The 25,138-nt window shown below is 56.6% G+C and overlaps 1 protein-coding gene across 1 annotated transcript in view; it reads right to left on the reverse strand.

Moving 5' to 3' along the window:
• Positions 1–453: 453 nt before the first annotated feature.
• TMEM132C (transmembrane protein 132C) overlaps positions 454–25,138 on the reverse strand; it is a 306,611-nt gene continuing 281,926 nt past the window's right edge. The window contains exons 6-9 of the mRNA XM_047828810.1: positions 9,816–10,021; positions 8,155–8,428; positions 6,970–7,161; positions 454–1,776 (exon numbers count right to left, since the gene is read on the reverse strand). Of these exons, the coding sequence (XP_047684766.1) occupies positions 589–1,776; positions 6,970–7,161; positions 8,155–8,428; positions 9,816–10,021 (1,860 nt within the window). The 3' untranslated portion in view covers positions 454–588. The remainder of the gene's footprint in view (positions 1,777–6,969; positions 7,162–8,154; positions 8,429–9,815; positions 10,022–25,138) is intronic.

Below are 25,138 nucleotides of genomic sequence, written 5' to 3' on the forward strand. Positions count from 1 at the left end.
AACTTGTTGGAAGGAGGGAAGGCAATGTGGGAGAAGATTATCCAGGAAAGATCGAAAACCCCCAGACTCATCATCCCAGGGCACCCAGGGCTGGGATGGTCTCTTCCCAGAGACGGCCGTCCTCGGAAGGGGGGACACTGAACTAAAACAGAAATGGGGCCTCAGCAGGACCTCGTTGTAGATTTTGCTACTTTATTAGAAATATAAATAAAGAGATGATTCCTTCTGTCTTTTTATTTGTCTTTTTGCATTTTTTTAACAAATAATTTTTGGTAGCTTGTCTGGGTTATGTTTCAACTCGTAAAATCACCTTCCTAACGTGGCCCTTGTGCGGTTCAGGGTCTCGGTCAGCGACCCACCCAGAGCTGGCTCCGCTGACTCTCGAAACTCCGCCATCATCGACTGCTACAGAATCCTTGCTACAAAAGACACGCGGCCCCTCGCGGAGGCTCCGGGACTCGCACAGCCTGACGGCGGGGGTGCGTCCCCCGCTCCACGCCGGGCCCTCCCGGATCCCACCCGACGCCGGAGCCAGACCCACTCCGAGCCCCGCGAGGGGCGGGGTGCAGAGCCGCCGGCCGGAGGGGCCTACGCCTGTTCCTTGAACTTCTCCAGGTAGTTTCTGAGCTCCTCGGGGGCGCCCGCGGCCACGTCCTGGCATACCCACTTGATGTCCTCGCCCCCGCCACCGAGGATGGAGTTCACGCCGGGGCAGCCGTTGTCTGGCGGGATGGTGGTGAAGGTGGTGAACTTCACCTTCTTCCTCTTGGAGGTGGGCGAGTGCAGGGGCTCGGGCTTCGGGTCCCTGGCCTGCCTGCCCCCCGAGTCCGGCCCGTGCCCCCGGCCCTGCGCGTGCTGCCGGGCTCCCCCGTTGAGCAACAGACAGCTGCTCTCCTCGCTGCCGCCCGGCCCGCGGTCCAGGACGGTCGTGTGCTCGTCCTGCGGCGGGGACCCCTCGCCCGCGTGCTCCAGGAGCTCGGCCTCGTTGCCCAGCCACACCCAGTCGTGCGAGTGGGTGACGGAGGCCTGGCCTTCCGGGGGCACCTCCTTGTGCCGGTACTTGAGGGCGAACGTGGCGCAGTTGATGAGGAAGACGAGGATGGCCAGGCAGAAGACGCCCAGCAGGGCATACATGCCGATCTCCAGGTCGCTCAGGCCCCTCGCGGTCTGCAGCAGGTCGCTGGCCCCCAGCCCGCCCCCCGCGCGGGGCAGGTCCACCCGGGCCGGGAAGTTGGTGAAGTCCAGGGGGATGTTCTGCAGCTGGCCCTCTCCGGACGGCCTGCCCGCGTCCGGCCGGCTGCCCTTCGCCACCCTGTTGTCCAGCAGCGGCCGGGCCGTCGTGCCGCCTCTGCGGGGGGCGCCTTCCTCGCGCTCCACGGAGGAGCCGCCGGGCGGGGGCCCCTCGGGCTCCTGAACCTTCTGCCGGCGGTCACTGGCGTGGTTCTTGATCTCGCCCTCGTCGCCGCCCCCGCCGGGACCGGAGTCGGCGTCGTTCTGGCCAAACTTGACCCTGACGCTGCCCACGCCCACGGCCAGGACGCTCTTGCGCTTGGACTTCTGGCAGGCCTCTGCGATGGTCATGTCCACTCGGACCAGCGGCCCCTGGCCTTCCCCCTCGGCCATCACAACCGGCCACCTGGGAGAGCGGGCCTGGGGGACGGACACGACGGCCTCGTCCAGGGAGGTGGCGGTCAGGCTGAAGTCCCTGGTGTCGTAGATGTCGAGGGGCGTCACCGAGCCGTCGCTGAGCTGAAGCCACGTGCTGACCACGGCTTCCTGCAAGGAGAGAGGCTGTTAGGAGGCCGCAGCGTGAGGCCTGCGGATGCTTCTCCTCTTAGGAACCTGCCCGCCGGCCTAGAACAGAACCCGAAGGAATCAGGAGCTGGACTCAAATCCAGACCCGGTGGCCGATGAATCTGGGGAGAAAACATTCGGGTTTTACATCAGGATCAGAAAATCGCTGTAAGTTAAGTAAGAACACAGAGGCAGGGACAGCTCCAGCCTAACCCTTGCTGGGGAGGGCCACCGGGAAGCCTCGCGGAGAAGGCCCCACGGCTTTACTCGCAGACTCCACGTGGAGTCTGCAGGTTCCCTACAACTGGCTCTGATGCTCCCACCTCCTCTGAGGAGGGTCCAGCCTTGAGATGTCTGGGTGGCCCATGGTAATCTCCCTACCTCGGGATCCCTACTCACACCTGCAGAGTCTGTCTGGCCGCACAAGGTGACGCGTTCCCAGGAGCCGGGAGCTGGGCCGGGGGCCCGTCCTTGGCACACCGATGTTCCAGCCACCAAAATGGGAGTGGCGGCTGTGCGTCCCGGGAACCCGCCACTGTTGTGTCCTCCGAGGACGGACTCACTTTCTCTTACTGTCACCTCTTCTCCTGCTGCAGGTGAGGAGGCGGGATCATGGACAGCATGGCGGGCTCAGGGAAGTGGCAAAATGGGGGGTTGGAGCCCGGAGGTCCGTCCGGCGTCCCACCACCACGGCCACTCACCACGATGATTTTGATGTGTCTGGAATTCTTCCGTGTTTTCTAAGACCAGGCATTTAGGGACATGGGTTAGAAGCCCATGCCACACACGGCGGAGCCTCGGAGAGGGCGCCCGGAGCCGGACGGAGAAAAACACACGGGGCTGTGAGCGGTGGCACGCGGGGACAGGTCGTGTGTACAGGTGGGGGTGTGCTTGCCTGTGTAGGGGAGCTGGGGGTGGGGCGGGGAGGCCAGGAGGAGAGGGGCAGGCCCCCGGCCACCACCGAGGCGGGGCTGACCTTCCCGGGACAGTCTGCCGCAAGTGCTGGAGGAGAATCAAGGAGCAGAGTGGGGGAGGGAAGAGTTAACGCCACCCCAGGGGTCTGTTACAGGTAAAGGATCCTGTGTCCTCTCTGGTCCTGGCTTCTGGGCATGACAACCGAGGGCCGAGAATTTGACATGAGTTGTGAGTTAAACACGTGGATGCACTATTTGTCTTGGCCCCTCCCCCCTTTTTTTCCTCCAAACAATCTGCTTTCCCCAGCTGAGAGTGTGAACCCCCCCACCCCAGGGTCTGAGATGGACGTCTGCTTGGCCTGGATACTTTCTAGCCCTCTTTTCCACCTGGGACTGGAACACCAGCTTCCCTTTGGAGAACCGAGTCCTCCCCGCTCAGGGCGCGAGCACACGCGGGGCACGCGGGGCAGGGGCGGGATGGGGGTGGGGCTGGCCCCGCCCCCGCTAGGCATGTGACCCAGCTCTGGCCAATCGGAGCATCCCACCACCCCGTTCACAGGGATTGGCTCAGGAAGGGGCTCAGGATGGAAAGCAGGATCCCCAGGAGGGGATCCCTGGGCTTCGGCGGGAACCAGAGATGGGAAGCTTGCAGCCTCCGGGGCTGCTCAGTTGGGGTGCAAGTCTGCGGTGATAGTGGCCGGCTTGTAGCCGCTTAGGGGGGCTCCGCTGGAACAGGAGGCCCACGCAGGGGGAAGAAGAGTTAAGAAATGGAGAGAGAGACTCTCTGAAGAGCGTGTTCCAACCACAAAGTAGACTGGCTGAGGATCAACCACTTAAAAGCCGGGTGGGAATATACAAAACATCATGAAAATTCCCAGGCACCAGAAAGGAAGAGGGAACGCGTACCAGAGGGGTCCATACAGATAGCTGTTACCGAGGTGGGCTGGAGGGGGGACGGGTGTCAGAGCTGCTCAGAAGGCCTGCCAGCCAGTGGCAGGGATGCTCATGCCCACCTAGGGACTGTCCTCTGGGGATGGGACCCCTTGCGTAAAAGCAGGGCTATCGAGACCGGGCGGGGGGCGATGAGAAAGTCCTACCCACCCGGGCCAGAAACAGCCACGATGCCTGCTTGTGCTCTGAGCACTGCCCGGAAAATGTGCCCCCTGGAAATCAAAAGCCCACGGCGTCCCCACACCTGGGTGTGGGGTCTGAAGGTGCACGACCTATATGGTGCCCGGCCGCCGACAGCAAGACGCGCTTGGGGCTGGGCCCGTGCAAATGCAGGCCTGCAAAGACTTCCTGTCGGGAGCGAAGGGAAGAGGCCACAGCCTGAGGCGCTTCTGATTAAAAAAAAAAAAAAAAAAAAAAAAAAAAAAAATTACAGTCCCGAGGAGGGAGGGCTCTACCGTGAGAGGGAATCATAAAAAACGCAGGTCGATCAGCAGGGAGGGCAAGGGTTTTGGATAATGGAACAACCGAAATAAAGTAAACCAGCAGCAACGACAAAATGGCCCATGAAATAAAACGGTTCAAGGGACAAGGAACGCAGTAGACACCACGTTGAGAGGAAGGCTGAGGGGGAAAAAAAAACAAAAACAAAAAACAGGGAGGCGTGGAGAGGACTTCGTGAGAGAATGCTCCAGCTGAAATTACCCGAAGGCTAGTTTGCAAAGCAGATTAGACACGTATGGGGGAAGAGAGTCCGTGTCCAGGGCGTCAGAGCCAAGGAATTTACCCAAAACACAATCACAGGGATCAAAAGAGACGGAACACACCAAAAAAGGCAAGAGGAAGGAAAGGAAGGGCAGTACAAGGGCCACCGACAGTTTCCGGTGAGACGTTCCGGACGGAACGAATGTGGAGAAGGCAGACGGGGACATCAGGATCCACGGAACGAGTGGCTGGAATATTCTCTAGCATTCAGGACAGCTGGATCTAGCTTGGCCTGAAGACAAATCCCCAGGCATGAACTGATAAATACCGGTGTCTGCTTGGAGCCAGCCTGGGTCTGGGCTCTGTCTCCACTAACCGGAAGCCCAGGCCAACACCCGCTGCTTGAGACGAGTGCCCGAAATCTCAGGACGGCATGGCGGTCACTGGTGGCACCTGCCCACTCCCCCTCTCGGTATCTGCCCGCCCAGCGGTCAGTTCTGCAAGACTGTTTTGTCTGAGGGCGTTCTCCGACCTCTGGAAGCCACGTGGCCATGTCTGTAGCCAGAAGTGCCAGGGAATTAACACCCCCCCAAAGCAGCCCTCAACAATGACTGATAGGAGATGTGACACACAGCCCAGCTCCCTGGCCCCTGGTCAACACTGGCTGGTGGTTTCCCCAGAAGACTCGGGCTCCAGTAGTCCACGGCGGCGGCCGCGGGTGGGGAGCGCGCTCTGCTATCTTCTATCCCTTGTAGCCCTTCCCGACTCCCATACTGGGGCTCCCTCCAGCACTCAAATTAAACACTTGATCTCGAATCCTCATGGCAGGCTCAGCTTCTGGGCGATCGAAACTAAGGCAGGCAATATGGCTCAGGAGTTTTGCTTCCCACCCCTGTCCCCTCTGTCCGCATCAATGGCAAGTCCCACCATCCGACAGACCCCCCTTCTAACTGGTAAATCGAATGCATTAAGGCCAGGGGATTTCCCGTTTCACCCTTCTGTCCTGGCTTTCCTCCGAACAGATGAGGCACAGGCAAAGTATATACGATTGCCCTCGTATTGACGGGTGTAAAAATCTTTCCCACGTTGTATTTCAGGGCTGAAATGTCAAGAACAAGGTGCCGGCCTTCCACGCGCCGAGGGTTGGGATAAACACACTGTTCACACGGTCTGTGAGTTCATCTTGGTTGACTTTCCATCCTGAACTAATTTTTCTTCACACACTCTAGACGGGGAAAGAACTTCACCTAAAACCAGCCCCCTGAGTGGCAGACAGTCTGGATGAAGCCTTCAGAACCCCGCGGGCTTGCCGAAACCCATCTGAGTCGGTGCTGCTGTGTGATTGAGGGTTAAGTCAGGTGATTAGCTGGTTCCAGTGAGGTTGGACCCCAGGACGTGCCCAGGAGAGGTGCATTTCCCCAAAGATGAGAAATTCTGAATGACTTAAAACAACACAGGCCCAGGAATGATTTAAAGCTCCATCCTTTCCAGAGTCATGTCTGCAAATCAAATGAACTGCATCCATAAATCCCCCCGGAGTCCGTGCGGGGACCTCCAATTACCATCAGCCGATGAAGACAGATGGGACACACCGGATGGGGGTCAGGGCCCCTGCCCCCAAGCCAGGAAGGTTGCGAGGCCAATCATGCCCTAATTAATTACCCATTCTCAGCAAATAGCTCCATGTTCTCTGCCTTGTCTCCCCACTTTGCTCCGCTCCCCTCAATTTGCTCCTTAGAGAGGAGAAAACACCTCGCCCCCAGGAGAGAAGCCATCAATGGGGGCCTGACTTGGATGTGAACGTATTCCAGGACCCTCCTGCTGACACCCTGGGGCAAAGTCAGCTAGCAGCCGCACACTTTCTGGAATGACCCGCCCTGATCTTTGGAACCCGGGAACATAATGAGATGCCACTCCTGTGATGATGCTGTGCTGTGTGGTGCAGCTGACCTTGAGATAGGGAGACCTGCCTGGATTATCTGGCTGAGCCCGGTGTAGACACGTGAGCCTTTCACAGCAAAGAGGTTTCTCTAGCAGGCAGCAGAGGGGAGGTTAGAGGTCTAAGGCATAAAAGGACTCCATGCATGTTGCTGGTTTTGAAGACAGTGGGGGTGTGGGAAGTGACAAGGAACACGGGTGGCCTTAGGGAGCCGAGAGGGGTCCCCGGGAACAGCCACCAAAGACACAGACACCTGCCACAGAAGTGCAGAGACAGGAACGAGCGTGGAGGCCGATTATTCCCCAGGACACGCCAAGAAGGGCCCCGCCAGCTCACTCTGCTGTCGGCCTGTGGTGCCCTGAGCCTGGAACCCAGCTGAGCCCGCCCCGGCCCCCGACGCACCGAGCTGAGCTAATAAGCGGGCCTTGTTGTAAACCACCAAGTCTGTGGAACCAGATTTGCGCACTGGGCATCACCCGTCTGGTTCATCACAGAGCCCACGACCGGAATGACGTAGCCCTGTGGCTTTTCACAGCCTCCCCATCACTGCATTCTGGACTGTGGTTCAGCGACTCTGCTCCGTTCCTCCCTCCCCCCGCCCCTTTCGCAGAGTCAGGCACGGCAAGCGCCCTGCTCCTCTTGAACTCCGGCTTCTAGAACCATCCCTACCTGCTTGGGAGTCCGAAGCAGCTCCTGAGCTGTGGCCACAGCCGTGATGGCCTTGCTGTCCTCCGTGCTGGGGTGGAGGGTGACGGACAGCCCAGCCACCAGCTGGATGGCCAAGTCCGTCACTGACACTTTGTCATCTAACACGGTGACCGTTTTCTCTGCCAGGATGGAGTCTGACAGCGGGGACAATACCTGTAGGATGGACAGGACAGAAGATTCCCAGATGCTGGGAGCTTCCCCGGCAACACTTCCTTCTTGCCCCAGGCCTGGGTCCAGAGTACGGGGTGAAGGAGCCTCCCACCTTCTTCCCTAGAGATACACCAGCCCACGCCAGGCCTTTGCAAGAATCAGATAAAGCCACCCTTCCCCCACGACACTTTAGCTCTGTGGGGAGAGGACAACAAATGTTAAAATCCATTCTGTTTTTAAAGGGAAGGGACCCCTCCCATTGCGATGAGGGACTCTTGTACCCTGCACAACTTGGTTAACTGTGCACGGCAATCAATCCTGCTGACGAGGCTCAGGAAGAGTCGCACACGCGTTGACTTTGTGCAACCTGAATCACGTTCTAAATGAACTATGGAAGTAACTGTGGGGGAACTGAATTATAGTCTCCTCTCCCCCCCCCCCCAACAAAGTACAGTCAGGAAGGTAGAAGTTGAGGGATTTGGGAAAAGGCCCACCACTCCCTGTCATATGTGTTTCCTTGAAGAAAAAGGGTAGTAGGACTTCGAAGAGAGGTTTGCTGGATGGATCCGTGGCAGAATGACTAAATGCTTTATGGGAAGGCGGGAGGCACCTTCCCCCCGGCCACGAGCGTGAGCAGCATGCAGGGGAGGGGAGGAGGCTTCTGAGAGGTGTAGGAGATGTCAGGTGTGGACAGCGGGATGAAGGGTTGGCAGACAGGGGCAGGACGGGGAGGGCTGGCAGGTGTTGGGAACGGAGCACACAGCAGTTGGGAGAGGGGACATGTGAGGTGCTAAGGGGCTGTGACCACCGCCTTCCCAGCTGTGCTCGTGAGGAGACTGGCCCCCCCCCCCGGGCTGGTCCTAGCTCAGCTTCTGGGGTCCCGGGGATGCCATCCTGGGGGCCAGGAATTGGGCACAATGACCCACCCTTCTTGGGAGCCTCCCCCAGAGCCCGGCACGGTGCTCAGGGCAGAAATGCCCAGCTCTGGCTTCCTACCTGGATGGTGGTCATCCCGACCTCCCGCCCGACCAGGACCCTGCTGTCCTGCAGTGTGGCCACGTGAGGTTCCTCCAGATTCATGAAGTCTGCGACCAGGTGGGTGATGTCCACCTGCCAGTCGGGGCTGAGCAGGTGGCTGGGCTGGGCCCACGGGCCGGCGCCCTCGGCCACGAACTGGGTGAGGACCCGCACCGTGGCATGCTGGTACTTCAGGGCACAGCCCCGGCCCCGCCGCTCCTCGTCGTCTTCATCCTCGCTCTCCCGTGTGGGCCTTGGGGGAACGAGAAGCTCTCAGGTCCCAGGAATGGATTCAGACGCTCTGGAGGCACAGGCCAGACAGGCAGGTGCCTGCCCCAGCCTCCATGGGACAACATCCCAGGCGGGGGCCTCAGGACCCCACGGGAGTGCTGTTTCCATCACAGGCAGCACAGAGGGTCGGACATCCCTCTCCTGAAGGCATTTATTGACAAACGGCTTACGGGCTAATATTTACGAAGTCTACGCTGTCCAGTAAATGAGTAGCTGGTAGCTATGTGTGCCTACTTACCCTTCAATTTAAATGAATAATGAGATGAATCAAAAATGTAAATTTCTTAGGCACACTAGCTATATATACCAAGCGCTCCCTAACCACATGTGCTAGCGGCCGCCATATTGGATAGCGTGGTTCTAGAACATTCCGCCACGGCAGCAGGTTCTATTGGGCAGAGCTGTATTACTCTCTTGAGATGTGACCTTCTAGGCTCCACACGTATGGACTCTTAATCTCATAACACGAGTGTTATTATTATGTTCTGGGGAGGGAGGTTAGGGACCCTGCCCAAGCTCACAGAGCTAGAAAGTGGTGGCTAGGCTCAGGTCTGCCCTCCCCAGGGGCACGGGGCACGCTCATTCTCTAGGTCACTCATGACCACTAGACAGTCTGAAGGATTGCCCGGATTCACCACCGCCCTCTGCAGTTGGGGAAGATTCTTTCAAGTTCTCCCTGCAGAGAGGGATGTTGCCTCTTACGGGCCCAAGGGGCTCGTGCTGAGTGTACGTTCGCTCAAGCACTCCTTGCCCCTTAACATGAGGACCAGGTGCCTGGAAGATTCTGGAAAACAGCCCTGAGCATTCAGGATGGGTGACCCCAGCTCCTACGTATGACAATCCAGAGTCACATAGAACAAAGAGCCTTTTTTTTTTTTTTTAAAGAGCAAACAGTGACACCATAGCCCAATATACATGCAATGAAATGTCATGCAGTAATTCGATGCACACAGAGCTTATCAAGCTTCTGGATATTCACCAAGCACAGAAAAAGGAGTCACTTTCGCTTAGAGAAAATAACCCCCAATTCAGATTTCCCCAGGGTGCTGAGGGGCTAGAAAGATCTATCATTTCTGTCGCTTCATTCTGGGGGAGCCTGTTTCAGGAGGGTCTGGGAGAGGTCCAAGTGTAGAGTGCACACGGCCTGGGGGTGATACGGATCCTGCCGCTTCCCAGCCTCCTTCCCGGCTGGTTATCCTGGGCCTCGGGTGGGCTGGAGAAAATGTAATCACAGCATTTTACCGGCGTCTACCACGTGCCGGGCCCTGTACTGGCTCTGTCGGTGGTGTGGTCAGTAAATAAAACCATTGTTATCACGCCTCTGGTTAATCTCTGCATCCTGGGCTCACCTCTTACTGGCCACAATGGGGACCCTCCAGCCTTTAATCTGGCTCAGCTCGGTGTCAGAGACCTCGATCTGCAGGGGCAGGCGGGGCACCCACACGGTGATGTGCAGGGGGGCACTCAGGTGCTGGTAGGTGAAGTTCACCACCGCGTCCACCTTGCCCTTTATCTCTTTGCCGTTGACAAAGACGTAATCACAGCCGTCAGATACCTACGAAGACAGAAGGGGATGGAAAAGTCACCGGCCCTGGAGACCACTCTGCTTCCATGTGTCCTTTTTTTCCTTTTCACACAGCATACATGCTTAATTTGGGTTCCTCCCAATGCGGTGCCTGAGACAAGGATTCAGTGCATTCGGTTTACTTGGGAGATGGCCCCCAGTGGGGGCCAGCGGGCAGAGTGAGGGAGACAGAGAAAGAGAAAGAGTCCATAGGAAGGCACATTTTTACTTTTTTTTGCTGTGGATCAGTTTCTCTGGAACCTCATGTAAGCCTACAAAATTGCCCACCTGAAGGATAAGAGGCAGGAACGTTATCTCCCAGCTCCTCTCTCTCACTGCCCGTGTGTTAACTGCCCTGCACGTCCAGGCTGAGACACAGGTGCATGGCGTCTGAGAAGGCCCCGGGATAGAAAACAGTAGGAGCTCGAGGTGGAAGGTGGTACCACCCCCACGTGAGCTGGAACCTGCACAGATCCGCAGTTGAGACCGAACTCTGAGTGGGGCCCAGAGGTGATGTCTGCTCATAAAATGAGCCATACCCACATGTCACCCCAACTAGCCCCCCAGAGCTGCAGGGTTTGTACTGCCTTCCTCTCCAGCCTGACTCACTCTGCCCCCCTCCCATCACAGCCCCAACAGTCTCTGAGACCCCCGGGCCTTTGCATGCGGGGCTTCCTTGGCCCGCCCTTCCTTCCCTACTGGCCTGGCCAGGCACCTCTCCGACCCCCTGGGATGGTTTATGCATTTGTATTATAATTGCTTATCCTGTGAATGGCAGCATTGCCATTTCAAGGTATGTTCCCTCCCCGTGTAGTCCTTCCTTGCTTTTCCAGTTCCTACCACATCATTGCCTCAGGAGAGAGACAAGATAGAGCACAAAGCAAAATAAACACATAGAAAATAAAATAAAAGTCTGCAAGCATTAAGGCAGTGTGTTCCAAAGTCTAAACCCTTAGGGAGATGAATCTATATACAGCCCCATGGACGCTCGGGGGTGGGGGGCGGGGAAGAAACAGCAGGCAGATGCCTGTGGTGTTCCCTGGAAGCGGGCTGGAGAAGTGCCATGGACAGGGGAGGGACCGTATCCTAGGTAACTCTGACATTGGATGCCCCTAGGGACTGTAAGCAGGACACGTGAAGACTAGAAGCCCCCTCTCCCAAGACCTGGGCAATAACAGTCACATCTCCGGGAAATTAGTCTGGGACTATGTTCTGTAGCCTTAATGAATTGAAAATTGAGAATAGAAATCAAGTTGGGTTTTTAAGAAATGACATGGCTGTCTTGCATATTCAAGTTTATAAGATATGATTTATACTGGCCCCACGTGTCCAGATCAACCACCAAACCGTGAGATACTTGAAGGAAAGAAGTACATCTTTTTTAAATCTTTGATGTCTTGGTTCTTCACACCAGATGCTCAAGAAGCAGGAACTTGGCAGAGTGGACACTGAAAGGACCAATGTATGTATGTGCATTTGGTTGGTGTATGAATGGGTGGATGGGTGAGTGGATGGATAGGTGGGTGGATGAATGGATGGATGGATGGATGGATAGGTGGGTGGATGAATGGATGGATGAATAATGAATGGATGGATGGATGGATGGATGGATAGGTGGGTGGATGAATGGATGGATGGATGGATGGATGGATAGGTGGGTGGATGAATGGATGGATGAATTATGGATGGATGGATGGATAGATGGATGGATGAATGGATGGATGGATAGGTGGGTGGATGAATGGATGGATGAATTATGAATGGATGGATGGATGGATAGGTGGGTGGATGAATGGATGGATGGATGGATGGATAGGTGGGTGGATGAATGGATGGATGAATAATGAATGGATGGATGGATGGATGGATAGGTGGGTGGATGAATGGATGGATGGATGGATGGATAGGTGGGTGGATGAATGGATGGATGAATTATGGATGGATGGATGGATAGATGGATGGATGGATGGATGGATAGGTGGGTGGATGAATGGATGGATGAATTATGAATGGATGGATGGATGGATGGATGGATAGGTGGGTGGATGAATGGATGTGTGTGTGTGTGTGTGTGTGTGTGTGTGTGTGTATGTATGTATACATATATTCAGGTGGATGGATAGATGGATGGGTTGATGGAAAGCTGGGTGGATGAAGGAACTGAACCCTTTCTTCATGGGGATGCCTGCTTCAAGACAACCAAAGAAGGATCTTAGGGTGAGGGGAGATGTGGTCGGAGAATGAGATACAATGGAGCCAAAAAGCAGTGGAAACACAAGAAGTTTACTTGAAAGCTTCCAGAAAGGTCTCAAGCAGTGTTTCCTAACTTTTTTGGGGTCACTGACTCCTTTGAGAACACAAGTCAAGCTCACTCTTGCCATGGAAATGCATATACCTACAGTTTTGCATAACATTCCAGAGTTAATGAAGTCACACATGGACTCCTCACATAGCACTTAACATACTAAGCTGTAATTGCCAATTTGCTTATCTGTCTCCTGTCGGGACTGTGCACTCTAGAAAAAGCAGCGTCTCCTTCGGCGGGGCGTGGGGGGGGTGGTGGTGGTGGTCTGTGGACCCAGTTAAATCACATCGCTGCTGAGCAATGAACTTGCACGATCACCCCTCTTTCCCCAGCCTCTGGGAACTACGGATGGCTACCCTGGGCCCAATTTTCATCCCCAGCTCTCACTTCTGTTTGGAAGGGCAGCTGGTGAGGGCTGGGCTGAGAGAGTTTCCTCCATCTGCTGGGGACAGTGGCAGGAGCAGCTGGGAAGGAAACACACGGATGGGTCTTCTCACTCATGGTCAAGAGTGGTTTAAAAATGTTTACCTACTGATTAAGGGTGGAAACCAATTTCAGTTGCCGTCCCAGACTCGCCATTAGCATGTAAACACCGTCCTGGATCCGGGCAGCCATTAGCATAATAGCCAAGCAAGAGTTATATCAGTAATCACTTCTTTAATCAATGTTGTAATTTACAGACCATTGACTTTCTTCATTTATTACCTTCCTGAGCTCTGGTGGGAGGGAACGCGGCTGCTCCAGAATATATAAATAATTAAGAGGAACGCCAAGGGTATCGAGTCGTGGTGCATGATAGAGCCATTGTCACTGCTAATCCTGCAGGTGTCATAAATGTCTGGGGAAGTCTCGGGATGCATTCATCATCTCCTAAGTGGCTACAAGTGAGAACCACAATATCGCAAAATGAGCCAGCTTAGCTGCCAAAAAAAAAAAAAGGAACCTAAAACCCAAAGGAATCTTTTCAGTCCCTTGGCTTCGTTTGACACTCTTTTTCATCTTTCATGGTGGATGGGCCTCCCGCTGAGAAAGCTGCCCGCTGGCCTCCGCTCACTCTGACCTTTAAAGTATCCAGTTTGAACACATCACGGCCACTGAACTGGCCACTGATGTCTGCTCTTGGCACCCGGAGGGGCCAGCATGGGTCTGGTTGAGCAGCACATGGTCAATTGGCATCTTCTGTTGTCATTTGGGCCTTGGCAACTTCCCGGTGACGCCACCTTTCCGTTGGGAGCCACTTGGGGACCACTTTCCACGGGGAGAGTAAAGCCATCTGCTGGTCACATTGGCGTCCAATGCGACTGTTGTCTGAGAAAGTAGCCAAGCAGGTTCTCAAACTTGAGCGTCAAGAGGGTGGGTCAACACACAGACTGTTGGACCCACCCCCAGAGTCTCACATCCCGGTGGGGCCCCCACCTCTGCGTCTCTATCAAGGTCCTGGGTGATGCTGACGTTCCAAATCTGGGGACCACGCATGGAGACTCACTCCTTCAAATAGCGCGATTGGCCTTCTTCCATTTCCACGGCATCTTCTATCTCCTGTCTTGGTCCATTCGGGCTGCGGTAAGGGAATACCATGGGCTGGGGGTCAAGAACAGACACAGCTTCTCACACTTCTGGAGGCTGGAAGCCCCAGAGGATGTGTCTGGTGAGAATCGGTCCTGTCTCATCGCCGTGTGCTCACGTGGCGGAAGGGTTGAGAGAGGGCTCCGGGGTCTCTCGTGTAAGGTCACGGATTCCACCCACGAGGGCTCCACTCTCATGACTCAGTCCCCTCCCTAAAGTCCCACGTTGTCATACCATCACATTGCAGGTTAGGGTCTCAACCTAGGAACTGGAGTGGGGGGACCCAGACATCCAGTCTAGAACACCTTCCTTTCATTACTGTAATAATGTAGTTAAACCACCTAGGTGCTAACGACTCCCAGCATCCTGCCTGCAGAACCCAATGGCTTATTCAACATCTCCATTTGGATCTCTAATTAGCATCTCAAACTTAATATGTTTAGAAATCAAACTCCTGGCATAGTGTTGTGGATTTTTTTTTTTTTTTCCGTTTAGGAGCCTGGGGGCTGGACACAGAAATTAAGCACAGATACAAAAAAATCAGATTTACATTCCCTATACGTGTAAGGGAGTACATTCCCTGAGTATACGTGTGTACTTTGCTGTGTTCACATAAAATACTGCACGGTCTTGTGCGGTAGCTATGCCTTGTTTTACATCTGCGACGTGCTTTCCTCACGTGGGTCCCTTCTGGAGCTACGGGCAGCAGTCGTGATCCCATTTTGTAGATGAGAAAGCGGGGGCTCGCCGAGGTTGTGGCTCGGCCGCAGTGGGGCGGTGGCGTGAAGGCTAGGGTCTGCGAGCACGGAGGCTGCAGGATTCGGCAGACGTCTTTGACTGTGTTGCCTTCGCGGGCGGCATCCCAAGATTTCGGCCTTGGAAGTCACCCTTCGTGCCCTGTGGGTCTTGGGTCATCTCCGTTCCTGCTGGCGGGTGGGCAGGGACAGGAAGGGGCTGAGAGGCCACCGGCCAGCGAGCCTGAGAGGGATCACGTCTACATACTCTTCACGAGTGGCCCGGCCCTTAGTCTCTTGGCCCGTCCCCAGTGAACCTGCCTGCACGGGCTGGATGGGTCCAAACCCGGGCAGGGAACGGATGCTACACGCAGCCCAGAGGACAGCATGACAAGGGGACTCCTTACAAAGGTGTAGACGGGACGCCAGGAGACCAGCAGGTGATGGTGCAGCAGGCGAGATACAGGGATGGAGGGGGTTCAGGAGCACCCTCCAAAATCCGCGCCCACTCGGGACCTCAGAATGAACCTGGTTTGGAAATAGGGTCTCTGCAGATGTCATCTGAAATGAGGTCATTACCAGCTTGGGGCGTGGGCCACGGAGGACTGGAGTCTGCGGACGCAAGCACTCGGAGGTGATGTGGGGACACAGGGAGACGCGGAGAGATGCGGCCACGAGCCGAGGAGCAGCTAGGACCACAGCCACCGGGAGCTGGGAGACCCGGACCCCCGGGCCCCTCAGAGGGAGCGGGGCCCTGCCCACACCCTGCTTTCAGCCTTCCGGCCTCCAGGACCGTGGGAGAACAGTATTGTTCTCGGCACCCCAGCCGTGGTCATTTGCCACGGCAGCCCCAGGACACTGGTGCATGTGGCCACCACCGGAAAGGCCAGGGGAGGAGCAGGTGTCAGAGCACAGCATGGGCACTGCCCCATCAGAGGCGCCTGCCTCTGGGAGCGGGGACCTTGGTGGACGAGGCAGCCGTGGTCAGCCTGTAAGCTTGCTGGAAGGGGCCCAGAGGGATGAGAGTAGAGACCGCTCTCCCCGCTCCACCCCTGTCTGCTGGAGCCTCCCTCTGCCCCAGTGTGCGGGGAACCGGGGGCCTGGTATAGACCCCACAGAGGCTGGCCTCCCGGAGCAGGAGGAGAGGTTAGAGGATCTGAAGAGACCAGCAGGCATTTCCAACACAGAGAGCTCTTCTCCACTTGGAAGTTACTGTCTTCATGTGGGGCTCACGTGTACAACTGAGTGTGAATCACAGAACCCTTTTAACTCTGGACAAATCCTTAGAGAGGTACAGGCCCTTCCCTGATGCACCCCTGCCATCCGTCCCACGCATTGTCTGTGCATCTTCGTTTGTTTCCTGCGCCCCGGCTGGCCCTTCCACACCCCATCAGCCTAGTGGTTCTCAGCTAGGGGCCAGCGGGTCCCCCAGGGGACATCTGATGGTCCCTGGGGATCTTTCTGGTTGTCACAACCAGGGGAGGGCTTGTCCCAGCTGGAAGGTGTGCACTTGGCCTCTAATGGTTGAAGCCAGAGGTGCTGCTGGACATCCTGCACCGCACAGGATGGCCCCCAACAAAGGATCAGCAGACCCCAAGCGTCAGCAGCGCTGAGTGGAGAGGCGCTGCCTTACTCAGACGCAAACTTCCCGGACGCACACACCCCGTTTCTCTGACATTGTACTTCGGATTGCAACTCCCCCAAGCCCCTTCCTTGCTTTATTTTTCTCTTTTATCATTTATTGCCCTCCCTTACACCAGATGTTTTACCTATTTATTGTGGTTATTACTTGTCCTCTCTCCCTAGAACACAAACTCTAGGATGACGAAGCTTTCTGACTGTTTTGTTCAGGGTCGTATCCCTAGTGCCTAAAATAGTACCTGGTGCTCAGGTATGGGGCTCACCACACACTCCCTACCCTAGCGGCCACTCAGGGTTGCCAGCTCCCCCCACCCCTCCACTGCACACAGGCACACACACAGGTGCACACACACAGAGGTGCACACATAGGTGCACACACACACAGGCATACACGCAGGTGCACATACACATGCACACACAGATGCACACATGCACAGGTACACGCATGCACAGGAACACACATAGGTGCCACACAGATGCACACACACACAGGTGCACACACGCACAGGAACGCACACAGGTGCATGCATGCACAGGAACACACACAGGTACACGCACGTACAGGAAAACACACAGGTGCATGCACAGGTGCACACATGCACAGGAACACACAGGTGCACACACAGGTGCACACATACACAGGAACGCACACAGGTACACACACGTACAGGAACACACACAGGTACATGCACACACAGGAACACACACAGGTGCACACACGCACAGGAACACACAGGTACACGCACAGGTGCACACATGCACAGGTGCACACATAGGTGCACGCACACCCAGGAACACACCCAGGTGCACACATGCACAGGTGCACACACGCACAGGAACGCACACAGGTGCATGCACGCACAGGAACACACACAGGTACACGCACGTACAGGAAAACACACAGGTGCATGCACAGGTGCACACATGCACAGGAACACACAGGTGCACACACAGGTGCACACATACACAGGAACACACACAGGTACACACACGTACAGGAACACACACAGGTACACGCACACACAGGAACACACACAGGTGCACACACGCACAGGAACACACAGGTACACGCACAGGTGCACACATGCACAGGTGCACACATAGGTGCACGCATACCCAGGAACACACCCAGGTGCACACACGCACAGGAACACACCCAGGTGCACACATGCACAGGTGCACACATGCACAGGAACGCACACAGGTACACACACGTACAGGAACACACACAGGTACACGCACACACAGGAACACACACAGGTGCACACACACACAGGAACACACAGGTACACGCACAGGTGCACACATGCACAGGTGCACACATAGGTGCACGCATACCCAGGAACACACCCAGGTGCACACATGCACAGGTGCACACACGCACAGGAACACACCCAGGTGCACACACGCACAGGTGCACACATGCACAGGTGCACACACACACACAGGAACACACAGGTGCACACACACACAGGAACACACAGGTGCACACACGTACAGGAACACACACAGGTACGTGCACGTAAAGGAAAACACACAGGTGCATGCACAGGTGCAAACATAGGTGCAGTCACACCCAGGAACACACCCAGGTGCACACACACACAGGTGCACACATACACAGGAACACACACAGGTACATGCACAGGTGCACACACGCAGAGGAACACACACAGGTGCACACACACAGGAACACACAGGTGCACACACGTACAGGAAAACACACAGGTGCATGCACAGGTGCACACACGCACAGGAACACACACAGGTGCATGCACACACAGGAACACACACAGGTACATGCACAGGTGCACACACGCACAGGAACACACACAGGTGCACACACACAGGAACACACAGGTGCACACACATACATGCACAGGTGCACACACGCACAGGTGCACACATAGGTGCACGCACACCCAGGAACACACCCAGATGCACACAAGCACAGGTGCACACATAGGTGCACACAAGGAGGTGGGCTTTCACTGGTAATTGCGTGCTCTGTCACAGCGTTTGCTCTGTGGCCAGCATTTGCTGAGTGCTTATGCTAAGCTCTTACACTAAGCTCACTCAGTACAGGCTCACATGGATGATCTCACTGAAGCCTTGCTGTGAACACACGAGGGAGCTACTCTATCTTCTTAATCATATCCATACTGCAAGTGAGGAAAGGAAGGCACAGAGAGGTGATGCAACTCGCCCAACATCACACAGCAGGTAGTCCGGGAGCCAGGCAGACCCCGGAGCTCTGCTCTCAACCCCGATGCCCACGGCTCGGTGGTGATGAGGCTGTTCGGTCTTGATTCTTCCCTCTTTCCTACTGTGCGTGGATTCCCCTTCCCGCTGATGGTGGACCCGGCCACGTGACTGGCTTTGGCCAGGAGCATGTGAGCAGAAGTGACAGTCGACCGGTCCCAGCCCAGGCCTTAGAGCTGCCGCGTGTTTCGGGCAGTCTTTGTGCACTTTGCCACGAGGCGCTTCCCCAGACGTAGCTGCTACCTCAGACTCATCTGGAACGAGCCCCATGGGGCCCATGTTAGCCCCCCCCCCCCGCAGGGAGGAGCCGCCCAGTTGAGCCCGCAGACCACCAGATGACCTGTAAACGCGTGAGCGAGAATAAGGGTCACTCCTTCAACAGGTGAATGCTGGGGTCATCGGTTACACAGCACAGCGGCCCGAGTTATTCTGTGGAGAGCTCGGGTGCCGCTGCACCTGCCTGGAACTCTCGGGGACCTCCATGTTCCGTCCTGTCTTGTCCCCACTCCCGGCAGCCCCGTCTTATCCTTTTGGGTCTCATCCCCAGGCAGCTGAGAGGCTGCTGAAGGGCTGTGAGGAGAAGACTGGGGGAGCCCTGCTTCCGGGTTTAGGAAGGGCGCAGTGGTTTCCGGAAGCCTCCACGGAGCGCCTCTCTTCCTGGACTGGAGGTGTTGGTGCACCCAGCCTTGGGGATTAGGGCCCCTCTGCTTTCCCCGTGTCTGCTCTCCCACACACCTTGCGGCCCATCTGGCATCGGGGCGCAGTCGCCCCTCCCCCCCACCGCGCGAAGTGGCACATTTCAGGAAGACGAGGAGAGGGGACCGGCAGGGGCTGGCGCTGGCCAGCATTTCTGAGGCGAGGCCTGCACACCTCCCTTCCTTCCCCTTCCTGCCCCTTGCTGTGGTTGCCAAACGGGATTCCCACGGCCGCAGAAATCCGTGCAGCGATAAACCGCACTTCACCCAGCCGACAGGGCGGAGAGCTGCCAAGACATGGAAACGGCACACGGTCTTGGCTCGGGAATCCTGTGTCCGTGCAGGTGGCTATGCTGGGCCAGGCCTGGCCGGGGTGGGGGAGGCCGGGCGGGGAGGCGGAGAAGGCGGCCAGGAGGGGAGGCTGGGAAGGGAGGTTGGGAGGGGAGGCCAGAAAAGGAAGCGGGGAAGGGAGACAGAGAGGGGAGGCTTGGAAAGGAGGCCAGAGGGGGAGGGTAGGAAGGGAAGCCAGGAGAAGGGGCTGGGAAGGGAGGCCAAGAAGGGAGGTTGGGGAAGGAGGCTAGGATGGGAGGCTGGGAAGGGAGGCCGGGAAGAGACACCGGGGGGCCAGGCCGTGACGCTGGCCAGGGCACTCGGGCTCAGGGAGCGAAGGGGACCCCGCACTCCTCCCGTGCCCCTGCTCTGCTCCAGGCACGTTCGCAGGTGCTGGACACGGGAAGAGGGAGGCAAGAGACTCCTCTCAGGAATCTCAGGAAGTTACATTTCGTGCACACGTTATGGCCACAGATGAGAACAAGCAAACAAAGAACTAACCGCAGGTGGCACACACCGAGAGCATGATGACCTAAGGACCCGCTAAGGACGGAGAACACGCACAGGAAGACCTCTCGGGAGGTGACGTTTAGACAGAGTCCTGCCTGGCGGAAGGTGGAAGCCCTGGACACCTGGGGGAAGAAGGTCCCAGGAGGAGAGGGCCGATGAGAAGAGCTAGCACGTATTAAGTGCCTTCTGTATGCCAGATTCTGCTCCGAACGCACATGTGCTTTTGTCCCCACACAAGCCACCTTACAGGTGAGGAGCCTGGGGCACAGAGAGGCTGAGCCGCTTGTCCAAGGTCACACAGCCAGTAGCACTCGGATTTGCATGTGAAAGCAGTTGTCTGGCTCCAGAAACGCTCTTTTCTGTTTTTTGATGATCTCTGCCAATGTAATCGGTGAAAAGTTACCTTCACTCTTCCACTTTTGAATTAAAAAGAACAATGGCTATAAAGACACTTCCTGAGGTCTGAGATGACATGGTCCCCCCTCCGTGAGGTCTCCGTTCCAAGGCGCTCACAGGCAGGAGACTTAGTACACTCGATTCTTTTCCTTGTCTTTTGAGAAGTTGCTCTCACGTACTCAAGCACGATAACTCGTGTGATTTTAGATATTTTTAATGTTTATTTGAGAGAGAGAGAGAGAGAGAGAGAGAGAGAGAGAGAGCATTGGGGAGGGGCAGAGAGAGAGGCAGACACAGAATCCGAAGCAGGATCCAGGCTCCGAGCTGTAAGCACAGAGCCCGACTCGGGGCTCGAACCCACAGACTGTGAGATCATGACCTGAGCTGAAATCAAGAGTCGGCGGCTTAACCAACTGAGCCCCCAGGCGCCCCTAACTCGTGTGATTTTAAGAGCAGAGCTGAATGTTTGTCAGCTTGGCACATTAGGACTAACATAGTGTTTCCTGAAGGAAGAAGCCTTCTTTGATTTTCTTTGAGACGCTACTGAGGTATTTTGGCCGCATCAAAGTCCTAGGTATTTGAGACGGACGCCTTGACGTTCTGATATTTGTACGCACCATGAAGAGATCGCCGTGGTCCAGCTAAACACTGCACCTGCCTCGGACACAGTGTCCATCACACGTGTGGACCCGTGTGTGCCGAGAAGGTTTAATTTGCTAAGGTTTAGTTTGCTAAGAGATCTCTATCCTCTTAGCAAACGGGCAATCTGTGGAGGGTTGGGCAGATGGTGATGTCACCTGCGACCCAAAAATCCTGGGATGCGGGACCCGAGGCGCGGAGCAGTCCCGTGATGACAGGAGGTCACACAGCTTCTCTTCGAGCCCCCAGGCCTGGAGGAGCTGCCCGGGGACGGAAGCAGCAGCCGTCGCCGGAACTCCGTGCTGTCACCTCTGTCACTGGGAGGGAGGAGCAGAGGGTTTAATCACGGGGTGGGGGACCCAGGCAGCCAGGATGGAAACAATCCAGCCACACGATGGATGGGGAATCCGGGGAGGGGTGGCCGTGACCACACCTGTGTCCCCTCTGGGAGCTCGGGGGCCAGATGAAGCTGGAAGGCCAGTGTGTCCGAGTTTCAAGCGAGTCACCTGCCAGGTGTTCTCATCTGGTCCTCATTTCTTCTTCTGAGTTGGGATCAGCTCGTTTAAGCCTTCTGCACACCAAGTGTCCATTTCCTGGACGATTATCCAGGGGCTTTCACAGGCAAAGGCAGGGCCGTATCCCCCTGGGAGAGCTCGGCGCACAGGCCTGCCGGAAGATTCCAGAGAATTCAGACTCCACTGCCCCCGCTTCTTGTTCTCTGGCTCCGTCAGGGCAGATCAGTGCTTTGGCTGATGTCACCAAGAAAAATTAAGGAAGCAAAACCACCCCTGGGCCGGGCTGGAAAGGCCTTTTCTAACCCTGGCCAAATTAAGAAATGGAAGGACAGTCCCAGGGCACGGAAAGGTTGGATGGCGAGGAGTAAGGGGATGGGAGGGGAGGGAACCCTCTCTAGGCACCTGTTCTTGTCCTCAGCCCCTGTTTCATTAGGGGATGGTCCCCTCCTGCTGGTCCCATCTGGAGGTTCGGATGAAGCCCCGCCTCCAGCCTCAAGAGGAGGGTCATGTGACCACGTCCTAATCCAAGCAGAGCCTTACATCCTTCTGGTCCCAGCTCCTGGCTGCAGGGTTGAGCACATGAGCTACGCTGGTGCACACAGAGGGGATCTCAGGAGCTTTTCAGGCTGGGCCGAAGGCATTTGCTCATTTCTGCTGAAATTCTACATGTGAAAACAGGGTTTTGTAGCCATTTGCAGCCATCCTGACCTAGAACAACTTGTCCGAGAATTCAGCCGGCACAAAGGATACTGAGCCAAGAGACAGAGACGTAAAAATGCTGAGCCCCTGGATCCAGCCACTCCTGAAGCCAGGGATCTCTTCCTGTTCGGATAGAGGAGCCAACAATTTCCCTTTTCGGCCTAATTCAGTTTGGGTGACGTTGTCTGTGAACGAAAATCATGGTCTCGGATACGAGGGGCAGAGCCGTGCCGGGCATCACCCATGGGCACACACCGCATCTTTCCACCGCATCCCAGCAAGGAGGACACGATGAGGCACCACTAAAAAGGCACGACGGTCATGGGCTGACACTGCCCGACATTATTAATCCTCTAAGGGCAGCGCTTCATGGGAGGAAGAGGGAGCAAACAGGAGTAACCTAGGTTCCAGCTCACACACCGGGGACGTCCGTTATTTTTGCTGCCCCGACATCTACTTGTTTCATTTTCGGCAAGAGTTTCATAAATATTCTCAGGGGAGCCTCCGCTGATCCACACGCTCGGTCCCTGTGCTTGGGTAGGTCTCGACCTCAGTGACAGGACGTCGCTGGATTTTTGACCAAGCCGAGGTAGCAGCTGATCTCCACTGCACTTGAACCTGGGAGGCTGAGGACCTCCGGGCTCCGGGGCCCGCCATATGGGGGCTCAGGATGACACCTGCACAAGCCGAGACAGAGCTCAGAGATGCAGAGACCGGCATCTGCCCCCGAACCTCCGTGCACGAGACAGTTTCTCCCCTGACTTACGAAGCCGATTTGAGAGTCTGAGTCACTCAACAAGCACATCGCCCTTGATGAAGTCATGGTGGACCACTGGGCAGGCTTCAGTGCTGCCTGAGACCAAATCCCTGTTTTCAGACTGATTTCAGCAGAGAGGCCACAGAGGGAGAGGACGTTTCGTACCTGGCAGAGGAAGCCAGCACGGGAGAGCTGCTACCCAGACCCAACCCTCCCGAGGCAAGCCAGCCACGTGGCTCCGACCCGGACTTCTGTCCCCCACGCTTCACGGAGCTGGCCAGAAACGTCCCATCAGTGCAAAGGCCGCTCCCTCCCAGCTGCAGGATTCCTGGCGCTTTGAAACCCCTGTGGCTCGTTAGGCAAACGCGGACGGAGCCTCCCTGGACTCCACTAAAATCTAACTCGCAAATAAACGACCTTACCTTTTGCAAACGTCTTTTATTAGAACAGGCTCTTCTTTGCAGCGTCAGACGGAGGCTCGGAGCCACCTGACCTCCACCGGCCAGTCCCGGGCACCTACTTCTGTCCATCACGCCCTCGTAGGAGTGAGTGCACGGCACGACTCCTACCAGTCGAAGGCTCCGGGTTGGTGTGACGTTGGGAACGTCCCATATGGGTGCCATCCAGCAGGAGACGCTGGCCACGTGTCACCCGCACAACTGGGCAGCTGCCAATTCCACTTTACTAGATCTAACCAACATAAATAGCCACACATGGTGCGCAGAGGCCGTGTTGCACCGTGCAGCTTGAGGCAAATCTTCACATCTGGCCGGGAGACACGCCTCAGACCGCGTGCGCCGGGCCGGGGATCAGGCAGACCTGCGTTGCAATCTTGGATCTGCCGTCTTCTGGCTGTGTGGCCTTGGGCAAGTCGCTTGGCCTCTCTGGGCCTCAGCCTCCTTATCTGTAAAATGAACTTATCATAGCGTTGACCCCAGCGTTGCCGGAGAGATCTCTCTGAAATCCAAATCAGGGTATCCTGCAGCATCCTGCTTCTCTTAGAAGGAAACTAGATTCTGATGGTAAAACCCGAAGGTCCTGGATGGTCCGGGGCCATCGACATCGGGGCCCGGATGATTCTTTGGGATCTGGACCCTTCGCAGCACCCTTGGACTTCAGCCACCAGACTCCAGTAGCCCCTCTGTCTGAGTCACTACCATCCCAAAGGTCTCCGAACGTCGCCCCGTGTCCCCTGGGGGGCCCTGGGTCTGCCCTGGATGCAGGAGATGCTACCACGAACACACCATCCACCCGCTCTGCCTGCACAAGTGTGTTAAAACTCTGTCTCGCGGTTTTGCAGCGGACAGAACCGGAGCTGGAGGAAGAGGCCGGCAGTGGGCGTGCACCTGACCCACCCTGGGGACGTGGGCAGCAAGGGCCCCTGCGTTCCAGAAACTTCCTCGCGGTCCTTGGTTTGCTTTCACCCAGAACCCAGTGGCTCTTGGGGCTGAAGATGCTTCTCCCAGAGCCCTTGGGTGCGAGGAGCACGGTGGGGAGCACTCTTCCCCCCACGGAAACCCTGCCCACGTTCCCCTGGGCGAGGGGCGCCCCCCCAGGGCCTCGCAGACCAACGACTTCGGGCTGCTGCTAAGAGCCCAGCTCCCCATGGACTCAGCTCATGGAACCAACAGCACATGCGAGAGGACGTTTCGGGCCCCCAGGAGCAGCAACCACGGGAAACTGAGGCCTCCGCCCCAGCAGGGTCGTCCTGCACGTACGGGAGCCATCACAGGCACTCGTCACCGGGAGAGCTGGGCAGCTGGCCGCCCACACGCATCCCCTTTAGCTCTGCACCAGGGCCAGCAGCCGGGCCGGGCCCTGGAGGTCGGCCCTGGAAATCCAGTAAAGGGACTTTTGCTAACGATGCCTGGAATCTCGGCATTGCCAGCCTGTTGTGGGCGGGGCCTCGCCACCTGTGACCCCAGGAGCCCCCGGGGAAGGCACAGGAGGGCAGCAGCAGGCCGGGGTGGGGGTTACTCAGGAGGCACAGGGTGGGGTGCCCCGGTGTCTCGTCCTAAGGATGAGGGGGTACGCGGACGGCGTAGTGCAAGTGGGGGGA

This window comes from Prionailurus viverrinus, chromosome D3 (assembly GCF_022837055.1).
Source record: "Prionailurus viverrinus isolate Anna chromosome D3, UM_Priviv_1.0, whole genome shotgun sequence".
In the NCBI taxonomy this organism is placed as follows: Eukaryota; Metazoa; Chordata; class Mammalia; order Carnivora; family Felidae; genus Prionailurus; species Prionailurus viverrinus.